Here is a 15,638-nt window from a genome sequence, read left to right on the forward strand (position 1 = left end):
AGAGCCCCGTATAAGACGGACGGGCAGACAGACGGACACCGTAATAGGGTCCCGTTTTACGGTTTATGTCTTTGGGTATATGTACTCTAAAAAGTGTTTTCTTGTAATCCACAAATAATAGCTGTATCACAGATAATACATATAATATGATAGTTGTAGTGGCATTTATCATTAAAAAAAATACATAAAACAAAATATTTATTGAAAGATTACGTGCGTTTTATTGTAATATGTCTCCAAGAAAATATAAAATAGGTAGAATTAAATTTAATGTTTTTGGTGTGCTATTAATAACAATAACATATAATTTTTATAGAATTTAAATTTCATATTCATTCATTCATTTCATTTCGTATGTAGCAGTAATTATATTTTACTAGCTTTTCGCCCGCGGCTTCGCCCGCGTAGAATTCGCTTATATCGCGCGACATGGTAAGGATTATTTTCTTCGCATTTGAAAAGTATGGTTTGTTCTTTCCCACGTTTAGCTTCATCTTCATACCAAGTTTCATTAAAATCGGTTTGACAATAACGAACTTTCATACAAACTTTCATCCCCTCTTTCAACCCTTTCTACCCTTTTTTCGCGATAAAAAGTATCCTATGTCCTTTCCCAAGTTCAGTTCTATCTTCATACCAAATTTTATCAAAATCGAATCAGTGGTTTAGGCGTGAAAGCGTAACAGACAGACAGACAGACAGAGTTACTTTCGCATTTATAATATTATATAGTAGGGAAGTAGGGATTGTGTCTTAAATTGAATTATTATGTACTGTATAGGGAAGACACAGACTCCTCAAACACAGCGAAAGCTATATTTTTATTATTATTTTGGGTATATTTGTAATGTGTTAATCGCGTCCGACACAGGTTATATTTTATAGATCTTAACGGAACTGATTTAATTTGTTGTATTTTTATTTGGATTTGATTTAATTTCATAAAACTATAGTTATATCTTATAAAGTTTTGAGGATTTTCCCCGAGTGATAATCCCTTCACCATGACGTTTTCGGGATAAAAACTATCCTATATCCTTTCTCAAGTTTCAAACTATCAATGTACCAAATTTCATCCAATTCGATTGAGCGGTTTTGCCGTGAAACAGAGTCAGCCAGAGTTACTTTTGCGTTTATAATAATAAGTAAGATATGTAAACTAAATCTATTAGTAAATAAAATAAAACAAGATATACGTTGCTTGAATATTTATTTCATCGCTTTACCACAGATAAAATAATATTATACTAGGCATTACATTCCAAATCAATTTTATTGTCATAGAGCAGTTCCAGATTTGAGAGAGTAATGGACAAATATGAAGATTGAATACATCACATTATTAATAAATGAAGATATATTTTAGCATATTGTTAATTATATTTGATTTACTTGTTTTCCATTGTTTGATACAACGCTCTGCATGTTTCTGACGCTATTTCGCAGAGTGCATATAAAGCGCGTTCGTTGGTGTCGTATTCTAAAAATATAAGAAAAATATTAAAAATTTAATCCGACTTTGTAAATGAATATATTAATATAATAATAGTATTCTTTAACAGAAAAATACTGTAGCAATTAAATATCACAGACAATATAAAATGATACGAGTAAATATCATCATCATCATCATCAGCCCATATATATTCCCACTGCTGGGACACAGGCCTCCTATGAGGGTTCAGGCCATAATCCACCACGCTGGCCAAGTGCGGGTTGGCAGATGTCACATGTCGTCGAACATTTGATTCTTGGACATGCCGGTTTCCTCACGATGTTTTCCTTCATAAAACGGTGAAGGAAACGGAGCAGTGGTGATGTAATCCACATGTGCAGATAAATTGAAAAATCAATTTATTTCCTGCACGCTCGCTCGGTCTCGAACCCCGACTTATGACTATGGACTTATCGATTTTGAACCACTGAGCCACCACTGCTCTAGTAGATATACAAACATATAAAAAAATGTAAGCCTAACTGAAGACTTTCTTATTTAGTGTTTATGCTACTTATATTTCTATACTGATTAACATTATTACAATGTATAATTAATAAAGCAGATCTAGTACATACCAACATACGCGGTTCTTTTGCCGAAAATGGAACCATTAAAAGGCAGTTTCTTGTACGATGCAGCGGTGAAGCTGATCAAGCAGAAAATAGAAATAAGTGCCATGAGGACGGTAGCACGCATCATGTTGCTGAAATACAAGAATTTATATCATTTGAGGGTAGTTTAAATAATTTAAAGATTAGTATAAGAGCTGAAATAAAGAATCCATAGGAATTCTAAAAGAATCACTGAAACAATTTGGGTTAGTATATCTTTTAAATTTAAATTGAAAATTTCTTATTTAAAATTTAATAGTCTTATATATAAAATTCTCGTGTCACAATGTTAGTCTCTATACTCCTCCGAAACGGCTTGACCGATTCCTCTGAAATTTGGTAAGCATATTGGGTAGGTCTGAGAATCGGCTAACATCTATTTTTCATACCACTAAACGATAAGAGTAAGGCAGAACAGCGTTTGCCGGGTGCAGCTAGTATAATAATAATAAAATAGTTATTCGCTAACGTTATGTTATTAGCTTGATTATTTTACGTGTAAAATATAAACAAGCGACTACAATGTAATTATCTTATTACAACTGAGACTAACAAATCAGTATCAAGGTACCGATACATAAAACACTTGTCACCTATGTCACACGAATATAATAAAAACTTTTATATCATGCTTTTCTTTACCTGCATGTGTATCACGCTTTTTTCATCGTCACCTGCATGTTTGTATGTAACCGAATCCTTTAAGCTTGATTTTAACTCCCTTTAAACTAACAGCTTTCATTGAAACTTTGTGCGCTTATCAAAGATCGGTAACAATACATTAATTTCATGAGTTTATCTTATTAACCCGATTACGTTCGCAAAGATTAATTAATAATTTACTATGCGTATGAGAGCAAATGATACGATCAACTTATTTCTATCATTAAAGCGTGTTGTTTAGTTATTTTAAACTGTTTTTATTTTTAATATTACCTTTTGGTTAGATGAAGAAGATGATGTAAGACGTAGAAACTCCTTTGTTGAACCCAGGAATGGATCTGATACAAGTTTCTGTCAACTCCAGTATTTATATCTGCTTGAAAAATTACTTGCAGGAGCAATCTTAAATTCGATTTATATCGCATCAAGAACTCAATTACAGCTTAATTTTTCTCTAACTAGATTATGCTAGAAAATGGTGTCAACTGTATTGTTTGCAACAAAAACCTTATTGAAACATTTTGTTTTTAAATCCGTTTGTTTGTACAAAGTAGTGGCACAAAAATTGAAAACAATATTAAACACTTTATTAAACTATATCATTTTATTCTTGATCTTGTGGCCATGGTGAAAATTGGCCTATATGTTATTCCAGTTGTCCCGCTGTCTACGTACTAAATTTCATTGCAATCGGTTTTTGCGTGAAAGAGCAACAAACAAACACACATCCTTACAAACTTTCGCATTTATAATATTAGTAGGATGTCCCTCAGCGAAGTTGCAGCTTTCTAATGGTGAAGAAATTTTTAAGATCGGTCCAGTAGTTTTTGAGTTTATCCATTACAAACAAACAAACATAAAATCAAATAATTCCCCTTTATAATATTTGTATAGAAAAAAAGTTGCTGCGTTTGACGATATATCTAAAACATTTCCGGAGTAAAAAGTGTCCTATAGCACTCGGGAATAATGTAGCTTTCTTTTGGTAAAAGAAATTTCAAAATCGGACCAGTAGTTTTGGAGCCTTCTGGGTACAAACAAACAAAAAAACCTTTTCCTCATTATTATATTAGTATAGATTAATGATACAAGTAGTGGTTATGAAAAATTGGTAAAAAATGACTTTCTCTCTGTAATAAACTGCTTTCCGAATTTCCTGTTTGTTTCAGTTGAGTTTTCATCAAAATCTAACACAGGACATAAATATGCACCTATTTCATTATACATATTCGATACGATGCGATATTGCAAATGCCATCGTCTAACATTTATCCATCCCATCATGCACTAATAGAGATCTAATCCCTGGAGATTTTCGTTGATCATACAGAATATGCGGTTACTATCCAATAATCCTTTAATTGAGTGGACAGCCGCCATGTTCCATTTTGAAGGTATAAAACGGCGGGAAATTCCTCTCTCAACATCAGTTGACAAAGCACTTTCAGTGTTACCAGATACAAAACCTTTCCATAAAAAGCTTGAAGGTAAAATTATAACTTTTAAAACGCTTATTTATTGTTTGACTTTTCGTTTTGAATCTCGTTTCTCATCGACTTTTGGCAGTTTTATGCACTTATCAATTTTTAGCACTTAATTTCAAAGTAAAAACTTAATTTCAAATTTGTTTTTAAGTTCAATTAAATGTACTGTTGTTTGTAAAAATGTACATACAGTTTATTATAACGAGCCAAAAATATTTTGTTTTCTGCTCAATGTATCACATGCGCTAAATCCGCAACTAAACACCACTTAAGCTTAGATTATTTGGATCATTAAACAGAATTACTTCATACCTACAGTAATTACGATTACGTATACCAATATTTTAGGAAGTCAAAAAGATTTTTAGGTTTGAGTACCTATACATATTTCAGTACTAGCTGCGCGGTTTCACCCGCGTAAGTCTGTATCCCGTAGAAATATCGGGATACAAAGCCAGTCCAGCTATCTATGTACCGAATTTCATTGCAATCGGTTCTGTAATTTTTGCGTGAAAGAGAAATTTATTTTGTGCCGAAGCCAACTTCAAAAAAGGATTGTTACCGTTCTAAATCTTTCATGTCCGAACCGATTCTAAAGATTCCTTTTTAATTGATAGCTGGTGCCTCCCATATTGCCCCATTTCTTAATTTGTTTGGTAATTTGAAGATGGTTTCGTTAATTGTTAAAAATAATTGTTTTCTTGGACATCCTGTTTTCTGCGTTATATTTCAATTGTAAATCATTTAATCTCATTCCAGATGGCCGCATCAACAGTTCAATGCACTGTCTTGCTAGTTATTTTAGCTCTAATTTGTCTCATCGAAATGAGCGAAGCAAATTACAAAAATGCACCAATGAACGGGATCATGTTTGGCAAGAGAGGACCATCTGGTGAGATATTTTAGTATAATATATTCTTTTTCTTTATCCTTACAGAGAACCTAGGACTTAAGTCATTTAATATACTTGATTCAGACGATACTAGGTATAATTGGTGGCATAGAACTGTAGCGGCGAGTGAAACGTGGACAGGAAAGCTTTACTTGGTATTGCATTTAGATAACTTATTTTTAAGCAGGGTCGGCCAGTGCTAAAGAAATTCATCACTAGTAAATTGTAATGGAAAAAATGTGCGTAAAATCACGTAATACGCATGTTCTTTATTGGCCATCTATTAATGAAAAGTTGATAATCATTCACCGTATGTTTTAAGTTCAGAGCTGAAAACTTATTTTCAAACTACAACTACGTCGAATATATACATCATATTGTCCTATTCAGCGAACTGTAAATAATACAGTTATGTCCACGTAAAACCAACATAAGACAGCAAGTAAGAATTTACGTAAATCACTATGCCTTGTGTATCAAATATGCGAGGGTAGCATTGATTCGTATTCGTAGGTCTTCGTTGACTTGGCTTGGAATTAACATACGACACAAATTCACAGAGCGTGAATTATAGCATAATATTTTATATGACTTTCTCATCCATACATTATTCCATCTGACATTACATACCTTAGTTTATAATTGTTACATACAAAAAAAATCTATAAATTCTGTGTTAAAAAGAAAAGATCAATATTGTAATTTCTTCTACCATACACTTATACTTATTATTCTGTGATCATACTCGCAACAAGCAAAAATGCTATAAAACTCGTAACATGACGACTGCCGTTATATCACAGCACGTATTGTTATAAATAATTGACAAAAAAGCTATTTAAACAAAAAATGAGGCAAACTTATCGTCAATTTATACGTACATTCAACTTTCTAGTTCACGTTGTACCTTAACCTAGCATGTAAGGGAAATCTAATTGTGTTAACGTACCAAAATTTAACTTTGTTGTAGATTACGACAACCGAGGAAAAGCATTCACTGCCCTCTGCGAGATTGCTACAGAAGCCTGCCAGACTTGGTTCCCATCTCCGGAAAACAAATAAGCTTGAAACATAATTATCGTTTTGTTCACGTGCTTTTATTATGAAATCTAGCGGAGATACGCCTTTATTGACTGTAGTTATTTATTCAGTAATGTTCTATCGATAAAATAAAGAATTATAGACTGAAAGCATGTTTCATTCAATTAAACTTTTAATCCAAGTAATAAACCCAGCCTTACTTGTTATCCTTAAGGCATTATAGTTGTTGTTAGGTATTATTACGATATTAATTGGATTTTGGATTGTAAATTTGAGTTATATATACCAGTATCACATTTCATACAAATTGGTTGAATATTTCTAAAATCATTAAGTAACGTTATTATTGCCTTTTATAACTTATTCAATTCTATTTTTCATTTATGTATGCTTTTTACCAAATTTTAAATCACATGATACAGAATCTTATACGTCCTTTTTTTAAACGACATTAAAAAGTAGAAGGTTTCTCAATTGGCTTAATTGTATTGTAGATGTGTAATGCAATGTTTACGTGTAAATTGTATTTTAAAAGACACGTCGTACTCTAAAACACAAAAACAGAGTACAAGTTCCTTGTTTTACTACTAGTGAAACCGGTTTAATTCATAGAAATTCTTGAATTATTATAAATATGCTCCCCCCTAAGAACCTTGAACTAGTGAAGGTACGTTCTAATAAAATAACTTAATCATATATCAATATTCCGATAGATGGCAGTTTTTTCATTGACTGTTTTTATGCTCTGCAATCTCGGCAATCTCCTTCCCCATTTGACCTAATTAGTTTTTATAGATCTAGCAACATCGTGGGAATAATTAGATGGAAAGAATATGAATCTCATATGTATTACGTGTACGATAGGAATACGTTTTCTTAGCATTATGAGCAGTTTATATTTCCTTAAACTAAGAATTCTCACGCGATGACATTTCGCTGTATTTCCTACGACATAACTATTTACCTCGATTGTTGGAAGAGCGTAGGTGTTCGACTCTTGAAGTATTGATAAAATTATTTGACAGATGTCAACAACGCAGTGACGTTTCGCAATTTACATCGAAAAATTAGCAAATTTCGAATCTACCTTATTTTTTAAAATGGATTTAATAAGTTCCGACCTCGTGGTGAAATAATGTGAAAGTTAATAAACTATACAGAAAATAATTGTCAATAAAGAAAAACCACAATGACGACGAAGGAATTATACACGAAGGTAAAATATTTTTTTCATTTTCTTCGTTGTTCAAATTTTGTTTTGATAAATGTTTACGAAAAAAAAAAATCATTTGAATTTAGAACTTATGAAGTAAGAACATCGCAAGTACCTCCATCCAAAAGAATGCATAAGGCACAGTAAAAGATGTAATCACTCTCACTATCTATATCAAAAGTATGAAATCATATTGTTAACATGTTATGATTATGAATAATTCATTAGTTTAAAATCTCCTTAAAAAAAACTTAACGAAATCAGCTAGTAGCCATGATTACTCTTTATTAACAATCTTGTTGTTTTTGTTTATACCCTATCATTATAAAATGATTAAATGATTTCTATTATTTTAATGTATTAAATTTTTAAATAGTGTTCTAAAATATAAAAGCGATAATTACACGTTTCTCTACATTCTCGTGTAATTTCTTTAAACTGGTTCTTCTATTAAATAATCCAATTAGAATCTTAGTGGCATGAGCTTGAGTCGCTTGAAAATAAATTGTGTCATTGGATTTCTTTTAATTTCTATTGATTGTTTATTATTATTGTATCAATTTAGAATGTTATTGATACTCATTGAAACATATTATGTAAAATTTATATTTTTTTTACTGTCATTATAAATAAAAGAAATCATAATTGATTTTTATAACTTGTATGTAAGCTATGTTCAAAATGTCTGTCTAATATACTTTCCTACAACAAATGATATAAACTCAATGTTACATAATACTTAAAAAATAACTCCAAAAATATATGCTAATTAGAATCCACTTAGACCTTTTCCTTATTGCTCTCTTGTCCAACAAGCAAAATTGTTGATTGATAAATTCTCAATTTTCTGAACTAGTATTTCGAGGCACAATTGTTTTACATGTATTTTTTATTATAACTTATCCTGAAAAATATAAATAACTTTATTTGTATCTATCCACAAATGACAGCTCTTATTCTATAAATACTAACAAACTGACAAAAACAAATTTATCAAAAAATTTTAAGACGCCTGTTTGATTCTGATGCATGGCATTTTTGTACATTAATTATTTTCAGAGACATTACTTACATTTTTTCACTGAATCTGCACTGAATTCAAATTTGGAGTTAGATAAATTACTTTTCTCTATTTGTTACAATACATAATGTTAACACCTGAAGATCAAATTTATTTAAATTGTTATCCCAATTTTTATTTTTTATAATGTATGTAAGTAAGTTAATCATTTAGAATGAATGATATATCATCATTAATTTCAAATATACCATATTCATTTTAATGTCATGAAATTTAAAGATTTATTTGAAAACAACATATTATAAATAAAATGCCTTGACATTTTGTATGAAATGTTACTCAAACTCAAAAATTCGTGTCTGTGTCCCTGTATTGTGAACCAGTATAGATTGATGATGATGGAAGTTTTACAACTGCTTATAAAAAGACACTTTAACAACCATGATTTGGAAGTTCAACAATGACTATTTTGAAAGTCCATATTTTGCTATTTAGAGGTGTAAAATATGTAGTTTTTAAATGAAGACAAAATAAGGATTTAAAGTGTAGGGTAGTAAAGAATGAAACATAAGAACGTGTATTAATATATAATAATAATTAATTTTAATAGTCTTTCAGAGAGTCATTTGATTTCACATCACCATTTCATTTTTGATTCTGTACTTAACAAGACAAATGTACCCATATAACTTATGTACTGAACAGTCAGGTTTTTGTAATTATATAGGGAAAGTCTTATATAATATCATGGTGCAATTGTTTGCATGTGTGTTATGTGTCTGCATATATTTATGCAGACAGCTTAAACTTGATTTCCAATGTTTTAATCAATTTCGGAAAGGTAGCATTGTTTTGTGTCTGTTATATATTCAGAACTGTACAAATCTTCTAATATATAAAATTCTCGTGTCACAGTTTTCGTTGCCAAACTCCTCTGAAACGGCTTGACCGATTTTGATGAAATTTTTTGTGCGTATCCGCTATCTATGAGAATCGGCCAACATCTATTTTTCATACCCCTAAAGGATAAGAGTAAGGCAGAACAGCGTTTGCCGGGTCAGCTAGTAAAAATATGTTTGTTTTATCACGCATAAATAAAAAAACTATAAATATAACGGCTAGCATGCATTTTCAATTAACAGGACTGTTGACCACTTTTTGACCTATATTTAAAAAAAGAAACAGAGGTTCTAAATTGAAAATGTATGTGTTATTTTGAAATTATGTTAAATAAGAATCTACATTTAAAATGATGTTCTAGTATAAAACGATATGCATAGAAACCTAATTAAGATATAAGACATATCATTTTAATGTAATTGAACTCTAGAAATATAAACAATAGTAACATAAAAAAGGCAGATTACCTGTGTCAATAACCCCTTAACTGTAATGCTTATATTCTATAAAAATTTAAAATGGCAAAATAATTAAACTTAATCCAACAAATTAGAAGAAATAAAAAAATACAAATTGACAACCACGCTAAATTTAAATGTGTTATGTATTATGTAAGAATGAGTGAGTCACAATAAATCATTTTGAATTTAAACAATAACAATAAACAATCATTTATTTATCAAAAAATTTTGGTACATATATGTAGATTAAAATTGAATTCGAATTTGAATTTGAAATTTAAGATATAAAATTAGAACAACTAAAGAATGATAATTATTTACAAATGTATTAATATGTTTTTATTAATAATGTTATATGTATGCATACTCATACATAAAAAGCAGATATATCCTTTTCATGATGTTAATATAAACACAGTTATTTCTGCTCCTCTAAAATCAAATATAAAAACTTGATTTGCAAATTTATATACATTCATAGTTTTTGTTAAATTTAAAATTTTAGAATATACATACATTAAAATTTTATACACGTACTAGATGACCCATTCAACATTGTCTGGTCTCGAAAGGAATATTTTTACCGCTTTTTCTACAATTTTTTTTTTGTTCTTGCTATTTGCCAGTGACTTATCATTGTAACTCTGTTCCCTTTGGTTGGGGTATATAACCTAAAGCCTTCTTTGATAAATACACTAGGCACCTGTGTAGCTTATATATCAGAAATAATAATTATTCAATTTAGAACAAGAGTTTTTAAGATTAGCGAGTTGAATCGAATGCAAACTCTTCAGCTTTTGCATCAGTATAGATTTTTTTTACCTTTACACATATATTTTGTGTTCCAGGGAGCCCGAGTATGGGTGGAGCACCCGATTAAAGTGTGGGAGGGCGCGACTGTCACCAACGATTATCGCTCTGGAGTGCTCCTAGTGCAGATAGATGACACGAATGAAATACGGCAGATTAAGGTAAGTGGTTCAGTACGGCTGTTGAAGGCGGGAATAAAGTTATATTTTTTTTTATATATGACCAGTAATTAGTCGCAAGACTAAGCAGATGAGGTGATTTCCATGTTAGTTTGGCATGGAATAATGCAAATATTATGTAATTTTTGGCGCCAATTTTTGATAGAGGGCTGCCGAAAATGCTACATTAATATAGTTTTTAGACGTTTTTCTGTTTACTTCCTTTTTATATGTATTTGTGATTTCCTGCAGTGTGTCATCTGGTAAAATTTCTTTTTTTTTTTGTAAAATAAAAAAAGTAGTCGATTTAATCCTATTTAATTAAAGACAAGAGATAACAACTAAAAAAATATGTTTTTTTTTTTACTTTTGTCTATTAAGCGGTATGAGAAAGATTTTTCGAGATTTTTACTGATAGATTTTCTTGCAGTCATTAATTACGCCTTTAAGATATATATCCCTCTATACCACATCACTTTTTGTTAGCACCGACCTCATACGACTGTAATCTAACTAGGAACACTACTAGCGGCCCGCCCTGGCTGCTATTCCTGTGGTACATACTAAGTTTATAACCTAAAAATTCGGAAATCACGTACGTCAGAACCAACGGCAACTAAATGAATTCTTGAAATTGGTCCAGAAATTCCTGAGATTAGCACATGCAAATAAACAAAAAAAAAAAAATACTGTTCAATTAAATATCATTATTATAGAACTATAGATATGAAATCAGTTCCTTCGATTGTGACTTTTTTACCTTCATCAAGGTTATTTCAAAGACGTTTGCGGTGTACCAGCGTGGTTTTTCAGCCTTAGGTGTGAATGTTTGTAATTAAATCCCTTTAAAATAATATTCTATTTATTAATTTTTCATAATCTGTGGTAGAACACGGTCTTAGAGCGGGAAATATTTAAATGTTGCGTATCGTTTTTGATTTAAAAGAAATAAAAGTGAGTTATAATGCTACAAAATGTGAGTTTTGTGTGCGTGTGTGTGGGGAAATTTCCAGGAATGTTTTATTTCACCGGGATAAGTCTGGATGAGTAGTATCTTTTATATATTGAGACTTAGAGATAAAAAAATATGTTCAATTGTGGTTTGTTCAAATCTAAACGCATATAAAAAGAGAGACATATTTTCTCGTTTATAATATTAATAAAGATCTAATAATACCTTGTATTTATTTATTTAGGCCATAATTTAGACCTTCGTGAATGCATGTTTCAAACAGCAGAGGGCCTTAAAAAATGCTCAAAATTATTTTCAAATTACTTCGATTTTTATAGTTACAACTTACAATATGTGGTTGCATGATGCGAGTGCGTAAAAAATAATTCTAATATAATTTAGTAAACACTTAAAATAACGTTAATGTAGTTAAAACACACGATTTGATAAAAGAATGATTTTTGATACTAATCAGGATTATAAGATAAATTCATGAAATTATTGTTTTCTATCCTTGATACACTAGTAAAAGTGTGTAAATTTCGTTGCATTAACAGAATCCATTTTTAGAGGCGTAAGGTCTGCATTGACCTTACCTCCAAATGTTAATGGGCGGTGGTAGCGCTTACCATTGTTATGGACCTTATTTTCGTTTCCAGCGAAATGCACTGTACAATATCATTCGTAAACAATACACCGTTTGAAGCATTTGTTGATCTTATTTATTTAAATCATATTAATAGGGTTAAATACGTTAAGACTTAAGTAATCAGTTATTAGATTAATTTCCATTGCTGTCTTACCGCTCACGTGTCGCCAGTCGTATAGTTTTCATTTAGATAGTCGTATGCATGTTTCATAGTAATTATATTCTTTCAAGAAAGTGCGAAAGTGACATCAGTCAAAATTGGATGTGGTATGGGACGGCTTCTGTGGGGGAGTTCGTCTTTCCCACAGAACTTCGCCGTTAATCACTTATATCCTGGTGTACTATTTTACCCGGTGAGTGTTCTGTATCCTGCCGTATGGAATGGGACGGCAGTTTGTTGATATATTACGGATATATCGATGTATAAACAAAAAAATACGTTGTTCTTGGTATTGTCGGTGGAAAAGTATCTAGGTGTGAGTTTTTCCTGTATGTGTTGTAGAGTAGAGCTGTAATATCGAAAGATTCATGCGCAATAAAAGCAAAGAAATGGCGTTAATTACGACGCGCGTAAATGACTTCAAGGGGCAATCAGAGAAATGCGTCATTATCGAAAAAGGAAGCCTGCAAACGTAATGCGTGTTCAGTAGGAATGAAACTATGAAACTATTTTTCTTTTGTCAAATGTTGATAGATATAAATGAATGTTGCTATATTAAATTTCTTATTTATCTGTACTCGTATTGTCATAACTTAAGGACTAGTAGATCTATAGTATTCTATATTAGGCAATAGTATTTTTGTTTTTTGATAATAATCTGTACTAGTATTATAAAGCTGACGAGTTTGTTTGTTTGTTTTAACGCAATAATCCCGGGAACTACTGGTCCGATTTGAAAAATTCTTTCAGTGTTGGATAGCCCATTTATTGAGGACGGCTATAAGCTATATACCACGGGTGAAGCCAGGGTGGACCGTTTGTAATAAATATCTCTGATTAACACGTTACTAACGATATCATTTTATAATTTTCGCACATCAATCGCTTTGACATTGCTGATTCCCGCCAGTCTCAGTTTTTGGCGCTAAAAAACAAAAAAAAAAACCTCAGTTAATGCAACACGCTCAAAAAAGAGCTCACAAGCATCTCAAGTCCAGCTAAGTGAACGACTATTATACATATAAACTTTTTGTTGATAGCATGTCGAGTTAAACGGTGACTGCCCTAGCCAATTGACCGAGTTATGCTCAGCGCTATAGCATTCTTGTAAGGAAAGGGGAGTTAAAATTTCATAAATTATTATTGCAATTAAAACATTGTAAACGTTCCTAAGAAGGAAGTTTTACGATTGTAATTTTTTGCTTTTGCTCCTCGATACCTGTGGGTTTTGAACCGATTGGCGTCTTTCTTTTTGTGTTTGATAGAGAATTATTGTCATTTGGTCCCAATTCAGAAACTGGAGTGGTACCTCCCGACGTAGGATAGAATTGTTTACGAAACGTTCGTATAAAATAAAGCTGAGAGATATAAAGGGTCACTTCACCAACATCAATTATGATTTAGGTATTAAAATCATATAAACAAATTATTATTGAATATAAAACAAGCTGATATAAAAATAACTAGCTTCCCGCTCTGCACATCGCGTTATCGCATCAGAATATAAATTTGCAGCCAAAAGTTTTAGTCGTATAGTTTTTATAACCGTAAAAACTTTTCCTAACCGTTGTCTTGCAAATGCAAGTAAATAAATTTAGTAGGTTTGGAGCGAAATCGTAGCCGAGGCTCCATATTTCTGTTATTATCCTCGTCTTTTCAGCCGTGGGACGTCTAGTGCTGGACGAAGGATCTCTAGCATATCCTGCTGATATTATAAATGCGAAAGTTTGTGAGTACTGTTTGCTACTTTCACGCAAAACTACTGAACCGATTGCAATGAAATTTGTTACGTAGATAGCTGGACAACTGGAACAACACACAGGCATCTTTTTATCCCGATATTCCTACGGGATACGGACTTACGCGGGTGAAACCGCGGGGCGCAGCTAGTGACAATATAATTCGGACACATTTGGATCTTGTTAATTTAAAGATAAATAGCGGATCGCTATTTCAATTACGTAAGCGGAATGTTTTAAAATTCGCTTATCTGTATCCTGCAATGATAATGCACTGCTGTTATAATTATACTTATACGAAGTACATGTAATATCCTATCCTACTAATATTATAAATGCGAAATTTTGTAAGCATGTGTGTATGTTTGTTGCTCTTTCACGCAAAAACCACTGAACCGATTGCATTGAAATTTGGTACGTAGACAGTTGGACAACTGGAATAATTATATATTATAGTTTTTTTTTATGAAAAATAGTTATTTACGATTGTAAATATAGATTTCAATTGTAAACGCATGTTACGGTTCATATGTGGTAGTCGATCACGCTTCGGTACGAATTGGGCCAGCTCGCACCGCGAGCTCTGGGGCTCGCTCACACCCCCACAGAAGACCGGCGTGAAATAGCATTCTTGTTTCAGTGTTTCGTTTAGTGAGCGGGGGAGCAGGAGACCCATATCCTTTTCCTTACCCTTACCAGTCCTTTCCTTTTTTCCTCTCGCCAATCCTTTCTTAATCCCTTCCCAAAAAGTCGGCAATCCATTTGTAGAGGCGTAAGGTCTGCAATGGACCTTACTCCTCTCCAAATGTTCATGTGCGGTGGTAGCGCTTACCACCAGGCGACCCACCAGCTCCATTAACGACTGTGACATAAAAAAAAAATGTTTCGATAATTTGTAGTTTTGCTACTTTTAATTAAAATAAAAGTTTTTACGTATTTTTCTGTACGTATAAGTACACACAATTATGTCATATTTATTTACATAATATAATCTTTATGTAATGTATAGGACTAATGTAATATTTATGTAAGATGTCCTGTTTTATCCCAAGTGAGCATTTAATCGGAATACCAAATTTCATCAAAATCCGTTCAGTAGTTTCAGTTCACGGACAAACATAAAACAACCTTTGTCATTTATTATATTAGTGTGATGGTGTGAACGTTGATGATATTAGTGTGAATGGTGAGATGTGATGTCATTTTTTTTACATGTTGGTAAATTTTAAAATCTTGCAGATCACAGATGAAAGACGCATGCCGCCGTTGCGGAATCCGTCGCTCCTGATTGGTCAAAATGACCTCACTTCACTTTCTTACTTACACGAGCCTGCGGTGCTACATAACCTCAAAGTTAGGTAAGTCATAGCCCATAACATACACACA

At 31.9% G+C, this 15,638-nt stretch overlaps 2 protein-coding genes across 2 annotated transcripts in view; both read left to right on the top strand.

The window, feature by feature from the left end:
* Positions 1–4,190: 4,190 nt before the first annotated feature.
* On the top strand, positions 4,191–6,338 carry LOC119836464 (neuropeptide IMFamide). The gene is made up of 3 exons (XM_038361792.1): positions 4,191–4,259; positions 5,016–5,148; positions 6,119–6,338. The coding sequence occupies exons 2-3, from the start codon at positions 5,016–5,018 to the stop codon at positions 6,208–6,210; spliced, it is 225 nt and encodes a 74-aa protein (XP_038217720.1). The 5' UTR covers positions 4,191–4,259; the 3' UTR covers positions 6,211–6,338.
* An 866-nt stretch (positions 6,339–7,204) lies between these two features.
* LOC119836361 (unconventional myosin-Va) overlaps positions 7,205–15,638 on the top strand; it is a 49,874-nt gene continuing 41,440 nt past the window's right edge. The window contains exons 1-3 of the mRNA XM_038361666.1: positions 7,205–7,405; positions 10,633–10,755; positions 15,492–15,610. Coding sequence (XP_038217594.1) covers positions 7,379–7,405; positions 10,633–10,755; positions 15,492–15,610 — 269 coding nt within the window. The 5' untranslated portion in view covers positions 7,205–7,378. The remainder of the gene's footprint in view (positions 7,406–10,632; positions 10,756–15,491; positions 15,611–15,638) is intronic.

This window comes from Zerene cesonia, chromosome 24, assembly GCF_012273895.1.
Source record: "Zerene cesonia ecotype Mississippi chromosome 24, Zerene_cesonia_1.1, whole genome shotgun sequence".
In the NCBI taxonomy this organism is placed as follows: Eukaryota; Metazoa; Arthropoda; class Insecta; order Lepidoptera; family Pieridae; genus Zerene; species Zerene cesonia.

Coding starts and splice junctions, on each gene's coding strand:
- LOC119836464 (XM_038361792.1), top strand. CDS start 5,016: ATGGCCGCATCAACAGTTCAATGCACTGTCTTGCTAGTTATTTTAGCT. Junction 5,149..6,118: donor TGGCAAGAGAGGACCATCTG/GTGAGATATTTT, acceptor ACTTTGTTGTAG/ATTACGACAACCGAGGAAAA.